We start from the raw sequence: 7934 nt of genomic DNA, 5'->3' as shown, positions 1-7934 counted from the left end.
GACAGTGTATTCTTATTATCTTTTAAGTCAAATTTGCTTATGATTTCATTTTGAGATTAGATTTCTTTTTCTTGAAATTGATGCTTTGTTTAGTATGACCCAAACATTTCAATTCTTAAGCAAATTTCAAAGAAAAACGAGATTTTGAAAACTATAATTTTATTTGATAAACGGTTTGGTTTTCTATTTTTTAAAATTAATTAATATTACAAACAATACTTGTCAAATTATCTGTCTTGTTATTTACTTTTTAAGGAGTTTTTTTTTTAAAAAGAAAAACTAAATCAGTTTTTTAAAATTAAAAAAAAAACTAAAAAATGTAGGTCCTATTTGATAATGATTTCATTTTTTGTTTATGTTTTGGTCATTTGTTTTCTCTTAAAATCTATTGTCCCGTTTGATAACCATTTAATTTTTTTTAAGTTTATTTCATACACATTTCTTATTATGATTTGTATCTTTCTTAAGTATAATTGTTGAATTCTTAGCGAAATTCTCAAAACAAAAATAACTTTTTGAAAGCTACTATATTTAGTTCTAAAAATTTGACTTGATTTTTTAAACCTTTGGTGAAAAGTAGATAACATAGGAAAAAATTTGGACGTGGAAGTAGTGTCCATAAGCTTAATTTTCAAAAAAAAAAGCTAAAAATAAGATGGTTACCAAACATGACTTATATTATCATTTTCACATTTCTTAAGAACACACCAATGTTCTTAGTCAAACTCTAAAATCAAAACCAAACATTTTTTAGATAACAAAAACAATTTGAATTAGTTTTTTAGTTTTCAAAACATGACTTGGCTTTCAAAATAAGGGTAGAGAGTGAACAACAAATACATATACTTATCAGTGTGGATGTAGGATTTATAAATTTAGTTTTCAAAAACCAAAACTAAAAAATTAAGACCCCCCAGTTGATAACCGTTTTATTCTTATTTCACAACTATTTGATTTTTAGTTTTTAGTTTTTAAAAATCAAGTTTATAAACACATCTTTCACCTTTAAATTTTTGTTTTTTTGTTATCTACTTTTTATTATTATTTTGAAAAAAAAAATCAAAATTGGATCTCAAACAATGTTTTTTAATTTTCAAAATTGACCTGATTTTTAAAAATATTGGTAGAAAGTGGATGACAAAATAGAGAAATTTATAGGTAGAAGTAGTTTTCCATGAGTAGTTTTTCAAGACAATCCAATTTGTTGGTTAGCTTAATTTTCAGAAACTAAGAACAAGAAATCAAACTGTTATCAAAGGATCTTGAGAGACTTATTACATTTTCCCACTATCTACGGGGAAAAGAGAATGATGAACTTGAGAACGAATATACAACTTATTGGTTTCAACAATAACTTGATACAAAATTTGTACTATCGACTTTGAGTTAGAAGCTTGATTATTTCTCTCAAAATATTATATATTAAAAAAGTATTATTTTTCATAAAAATGTATCCTAAATAAGGAAAAGGGTAGATCTCTATTTGATGGTATCATATATTCTCTTTCTTAAAAGGTGTCTTAAATAAGGGGACGAGGGAGTAGAGGAATATAATGTACCAGCCACACACATCCTACCAACTTTCTTAAATATAATTTCTTTTTTTTTTAACTGTATATATATTGTCTCCAAAAAAAAAAAAAAAAACTGTATATATATTGTATAATTCAAAGTATTTATTGTCCATCCTCTTAGACATATAATAAGCTCTTGACAATAATAATGAAAAAAAAGAATTGAAAGTATATGTGTATATTTTAGTTTAGCAAATAATGTGAGGGTACAGATCAAATCATCAAATTTTGGAATAATAATTGTCGTATAATGTATATAATTAAGCATATAATATTATGTAGTTTTATTAAATTTCATTTAGAAATACGATAAGCAAAGAGCTAAGTCAAGAAAAGAGGTCCCTTCTCAATTACTCAATCTTTATGTTAAAAGAAGTATATGTAAATGACTTTAGATCTTAAAATCATCTCTCTAATTTGCTCAACTTATTTTTAAAATCTAAAGATAATATTTATAACATGATAACAGTCCTGGTAAAAAATTTTGATTGAAAATTTGAGATTTTGATGACGTTGAAATTTAGTGCAGAGAATTTTGTTTCTCCTCCAATTTTGACGAAATTTTGAGATTTTGAAAAAATTTTGAGAATTTTATTTTGTTTTGTTTTTTCATTCTGAAAATTTCTATAAGAAATTTTGAAATTTTGAAATTTTGAGAAAATTTTATTTTATTTCTTGGAATTAACTACATTAGCTCAGTATTTTTCCGTTTTATGGTTCTAGATACACACTTATATAGTTTCACTCACCAATACATTTCCAATGTGCTAATTTTTTCCAATTTCGATTTTTGTCTCAATTTTCAACTTTATTTTCGATCAAAAACTTTAACTTCTAAAGAAATTAAATTTCAAAAAAACCACAAAATAGAATCTATATTCATTTTTATCCGCATTCAAACTTTTTTCAATAAACTTTCACATTATTTGATGTTAAAGTTGAATCAATACGGATTTTTTTTTTTTACCATTCAAAACTTTCATTTTCACATCATTTCATCTCAAAATATTCCTAAATTTTATATTATTTTGTAATTATTTTTAAGTTCTTTATAAAATCTATGCTCTTACCTCGATATTCACATAAACATTTTAAGTACAAATTTACATAGATATTTACTATACATCTAAATATTCTCTTACTTCATAGAGAATAAAGATTTAAAAAGGTCAATTATAGCTTAATTACATCAAAATTTACATTAAACTCAGATCTGATATAGATATTTCAAACCTGGATAATAACCCATTACCAGTTTATGGAAATTTCTAATTTACATTAAACTCCGACCCGATGCCAGCCGCCTCAAAAACCTCCCACCTTGCCTTGCCTTGAAGCTTTGAGAGATAACCATCTGACCGAATCAAGCAGAACCGCCACTAAACCATCATTCCCACAATAATAATAAATTTAAAATCAATTTAAAATGTGTCATGTGTCAAAACAAAAAATTAATTTTAAAATTTAGATTCATTATATTAAAAAGTGGGAGCATTAGATTAGGTACGGCAAGGCAAGACTTGCACCTAATCTCTCACTTTTCAATTTAATACGTGGCATAAATTCTGAATCTAAGTATAATTGTCATCCTAAGCTACAATTTCCAATTCATGAATTTGGTCTTTGACAGACAAAAGATAAAAATAAAATTTACCGCTTAAACAATTGGGAAACGAAAGCAGTTCCTATCAATTTACTTATTAAGTAATGGAAAATAAGCATACCTTGAAACCATCATATAATTATACAACCCTTGACAAACTTTACTCCAAAAACATATTGTCTATGGCTAAAACTACAATACAGCTTTGAGTGTTTTCTTAACCAAAATCCCAAACACACAAACAAAGCCGCACATTACTTGGGTTGAGTTTACCATGTAATATCCCTCCAAAATCAAATGGTTTTGTTACATATTACTTCTTGGCATTGTACATATTTTCCACCTTCCCATCATTCCCTCCTAGCAACATGTACTTGTCCTTCCTCGTCAGCGTCGTGCATTCAAACCCTAATACGCTCCCCAGCATCCTCTGCACATTATTCGCCACCTCAATCGCAGTCTTCCCTCCGCCCTTGCACGTCATCTCCTCTGGCAACCGGTCGAGGAACTGAACCTCGTACACCGGCCTTGGGTTCATGAAGAAGTAATAAGCATCCCAGAACTTCACTCCTCTCACCGTCGTCCCATAGAACATATTCTGCTTGCAGTTCACTGCAACCGGGACAATTCTATCACTCATCTCTGCAAACAGGGCGCTGAACCGCAGGAGGAATGGCTCGCGACATGTCGTTCCCTCGGGGCAGACGACAAGGTCGCCATGCTGGAGGAGCTCGGTAATGCGGGCAGCATCAGCAGCACGGTCACGAGTGAGGGCGATGGCAGGGATGGGGGAGAGGAAGCGGGAGAGGCGGGAGACACTGTAGGTGACACAGGAGACCTTGCGGCGGAGGGCAATGGCAATTACGATCGGATCGAGGGCAGTGCGGTGATTGCAGACGTAGAGGTTGCCGGGAGTGCCGGGGGACGGGGGAGGAGGTGGGGTGCCACGGATGCGGAGACGGATGCCGAGGAGCTCGTAGGTGAAGCGGACGATTCGTTCCGGTAGAGGGAGATTGAAGTAGACGCGGATGAGGGAGAGGATGAAGCCGAAGGGGATCCATATGAAGGTGATGATAGCGTTGAGGGGGGTGGGGCGCTGGACTAGGCGCCCGTCGTGGAAAATGATCTTGCTTTTCAGTTGATCTAATGGAACTGGCTCAGCTGTTTTGCTACGGGGCACCATATACCCTTCCTGCAAAAATATCCAACACACAACAAATTTTTTATTACTATTCAAACAATAATATTTGCCTCAGTATATTTAGCAAGATTCGCTATTGACTGTAATGGAGAAACCAGATCACTGGTACGTTAGGTATATGGACTAAGTATTGTTTGTATTCAAATTAAGGATATAGAGATCTAAATCAGACCTATAATCTTCAATAAAACAATAGTATTGTAATTATGACCAATTTTAATTTGGTTCTTGGAGTTGCATATCAGAGTCACGGAATATGGATAGGGGACAATAATATGATAGAAAATTTTGTTATTTTCAAGTTAATTTTAGATATAGAAAACATAATTATATTGTTTGTAAGCGTATATTTATATTACATCTCATCTCATATACTAAACAACTCACACAATATATATCACCTCGATTATGAATCCAACGTATTCCATCTCAAGACATTATTAAGGAAATTAGGAAATAAAGGAGATCAAGATGCATTAATGAAACCTGAAAAAAGCCTTTTACTAAAGATAACACAACAGTAACAGATAATCAAGGAATTTAAAAAATTGTATCAAAGGAGGTATGTCCAGGTAAGAGAAACAAGTTTAATTGAAAAGTAACCTAAAATGAAGGAGCTCTTATTCACTCTTACAAAACATTTTCACCGAATAACAGTATTGTTCATAAATATGCATAAATAACTTCTAAGTATGAATCTCTTCACATGTGAAAAAGAAATATAAAACAACAAATTGAACAATCCTATTCTATAATTCAATGAATTTTTTTATACCTACGGAACATGTAAATGCAATAGAGGGGGAAAAAAAGAAATATTCGACCCAGTTGCTTTTTGGTAAATGACCAAAATAGTTTTTTATAGACAAAATTGAGGGGGGGAAATAATATTTGAATTACATTCATTGGAAATATAAATAAAGAAAAGACTTAAGCCACTTATACTAAAACTAATCTACTTTTTGCTATGGTTGGTATATGCATTCATTCCTCTCGTTGATCTGTTTATAGTGAGGGCTACATTAATATAAAGCATAAAAAATGTCAAAAAAAAAAAAAAAAAATTGTGTTGAAGACTTATTAGGACCACTCAATTTGTTAAAAAGTTGCGGCGAATGAGGTGGATATGAGATTACGGGATGGGCAGACTTTACATCGGTGGGTCCGTTGAGATTCAATGCGATGGCTACAAGTCCATGATTCTCAAGCATTTATGAACGTAAATTGTATTTGTGTTGTCTTTTTTAAACAAATAATAGATAATATGAGGTAAGGATTTATGATTAAAACTTTTTATAAGTTATAATTATTAAACTATATTTAATTTGACTAATAAGATAGGTTATCTTTCATGTACTTTTATATAAAATTACATCTTTTAATATTAATTAGAATATGAACTAAAATAAAGTGAATTTACCTCGATGGTAATTAGTATGACATTTCTAAATTAGAAATCAACTTAACAATAAGTTAACTTTTTAAATGATATTATAATAATTAAATATACAACAACATTTAGGATTGCAGATATACCAAAATCTATTAGTAATGAACACTTACAAGTGATATGGTCTATCACTAATACATCCTTACTAGAAATATGCTAGATTTCAAAAGTAAAATCTAAATTTTATAATATTTGAAAAGAAAATTTGTATTATGCTATATATATATACACTTTAGGTATGATTGTTATTTTTAAGTCTTTTTTAAAAAAATATCATAGAGCACAATTTGATTTAACAGCGGAATCAAACCTATTACTCTATGCATAGGCTAACAAACCCTAAATACAGAGAAGGCTGCAAAATTAAATGGAGAATAATGAGGGGCGTACCTTGCAAATGGACATGAAATCGTGATCGGAATCGCGATCCCCGATACCAAGATCCGGCAAATTCTCACCGAACTCCTTCAAAATAGCCGATCTCTTCAATTTTCCGACCAAAACTCCTGGTTTCTTGACGAATCCGGTGGCCTTCTTCGTCTTAGGGTTGACTTCGATTTCTGTGCCTAAAACTTTGTCTCCGCCGAGAAAATCCTTTACAAATGGTTCCACCATAATCGTCGGATTCGCCGTCACCACCACTTTCCTCTTACATTTGCTAAACACTTCAAAACTCTCCGTTCTCACATCCGCCGCGTAAAACCTCCACAAAGTTTCCGTTCATCAGTCTAAGAAATACATTCTTTCGAAGAATTTTAGCGCATGGTTTTAGTACTGTTCCAGTTTTTCATAACTAAGCGAAACATATTAGCATTTGCTCTGTGATCTTCAATTTTCTAACAGTTTTAAAATTATAAACAAAACTTCTAGACAGAGATAGAAACCTCAAAATTCAAAACAAGAGTAGGCACTTAACTACTAAATTTTGGTTCCGTCAATTTGTGTAATATGAGATCAACAAATGAAAACACACAGTTCAGTTTCCTAATGAACCTATATGAGATCAAGAGCTAGGTTTCTGGAATCGATTGGATCTCGATCTTACCTAGGCAAGACGGCGCGGGAAACGAGTTCGATATCGCAAACTTTGAGGCCAGCGTAGGAGATGAAGATGAGGATCTGAATTCCAATGGCTTCCGACACGAACAAGTAAGCGATTATTACAATCGGAAGCGAAAGCAACAGAACAAGGCCACGAAGAAGGCTACCGGCTTCAATCGCCACCAGCATGAAGTACGGGAAAGAGCTACTAGAAATCAGTAGCGTTCCGTCGAGATCGGCGGCGATGGACTCGTACTCCGTGCCGGAGCAACTCGTAATCGACCGAAACTTTAAGGCTTTCTTTTGAGCGGCCATGGCGGTTCCGGTGGAGATTGGCCGGCGAGCGGCGGTGTGAGAGGGGGTTTAGGATAATCTGAGATTTGGAAGAAGATGAAGAGGCATTTGAGTGAGTTTTATATATATTTTTTTAAAATTTTTTTGGGGAAAAGACATGGGATGGTGGGATTTTAAATGAGGGGAAATTATTTAAAGTTTTTTTAAAAATTAATTTCTCTCTCTCTCTTGAAATTTTTTTGGTGAAGAACAGTTGGGGTTGTTGGAGGCAATGTTGGCAAATTGAATACACTTATTTATTTATTTATTTATTTATTTTTGTTCTCTATTTTCTTTTCATATTCTAATTTGAGTGTGCCCATAAGTTAATGCCTCAACTAAAAAAGGGGATTAGGCAATTTATTATTTATTCATTTCGAGATTGAGATGGTTTTATAGATTAACGTGATTTTCACATTGTGCAAATGAACAATAAGATTGTACCTAATCTCGTACTCCCTATTTTTATACACACAAAAAAAATAATTTTAAAAAGTCACTTTTTTTAGAAAATACAAAACTATCACGTGCTAGTCTCTTATTGAACAACTCTTTGATTACCCAAAAATAGGTGCATCAAAATATTTTTTCATGCAAATATAACAATATTTAGTAATGCAAGTAAAAAATAATAAAGAATAAAGAATAACTAAAAAAAGATAAAAGAATAAAATATAATGAAGAATAAAAAGGTAAAAATAAAAAAATGAAAAGAAAGAACAAAATTAACAA

General features: G+C 31.8%; 1 protein-coding gene across 1 annotated transcript; it reads right to left on the bottom strand.

The window, feature by feature from the left end:
* Positions 1 to 3239: 3239 nt before the first annotated feature.
* LOC120092983 (probable glycerol-3-phosphate acyltransferase 8) lies at positions 3240 to 7322 on the bottom strand. Its single transcript, XM_039051263.1, has 3 exons — positions 6874 to 7322; positions 6219 to 6531; positions 3240 to 4369 (listed from the first exon to the last, which is right to left on the bottom strand). The coding sequence occupies exons 1-3, from the start codon at positions 7182 to 7184 to the stop codon at positions 3491 to 3493; spliced, it is 1503 nt and encodes a 500-aa protein (XP_038907191.1). The 5' UTR covers positions 7185 to 7322; the 3' UTR covers positions 3240 to 3490.
* Between the last annotated feature and the right edge of the window lie 612 nt (positions 7323 to 7934).

Source organism: Benincasa hispida, chromosome 12 (assembly GCF_009727055.1).
Source record: "Benincasa hispida cultivar B227 chromosome 12, ASM972705v1, whole genome shotgun sequence".
Taxonomy (NCBI): Eukaryota; Viridiplantae; Streptophyta; class Magnoliopsida; order Cucurbitales; family Cucurbitaceae; genus Benincasa; species Benincasa hispida.
The sequence above is the reverse complement of the archived record's forward strand: the minus strand, read 5'-3'. Positions and strand labels throughout refer to the sequence as shown.

What these genes read in the sequence shown, in the direction of transcription:
- LOC120092983 (XM_039051263.1), bottom strand. Translation starts at nt 7,184, where the DNA reads ATGGCCGCTCAAAAGAAAGCCTTAAAGTTTCGGTCGATTACGAGTTGC. An exon ending in TCCCGCGCCGTCTTGCCTAG is followed by an intron (nt 6,532 to 6,873) that starts GTAAGATCGAGA and finishes AACTTTGTGGAG; the next exon opens with GTTTTACGCGGCGGATGTGA. An exon ending in ATTTCATGTCCATTTGCAAG is followed by an intron (nt 4,370 to 6,218) that starts GTACGCCCCTCA and finishes ATATTTTTGCAG; the next exon opens with GAAGGGTATATGGTGCCCCG.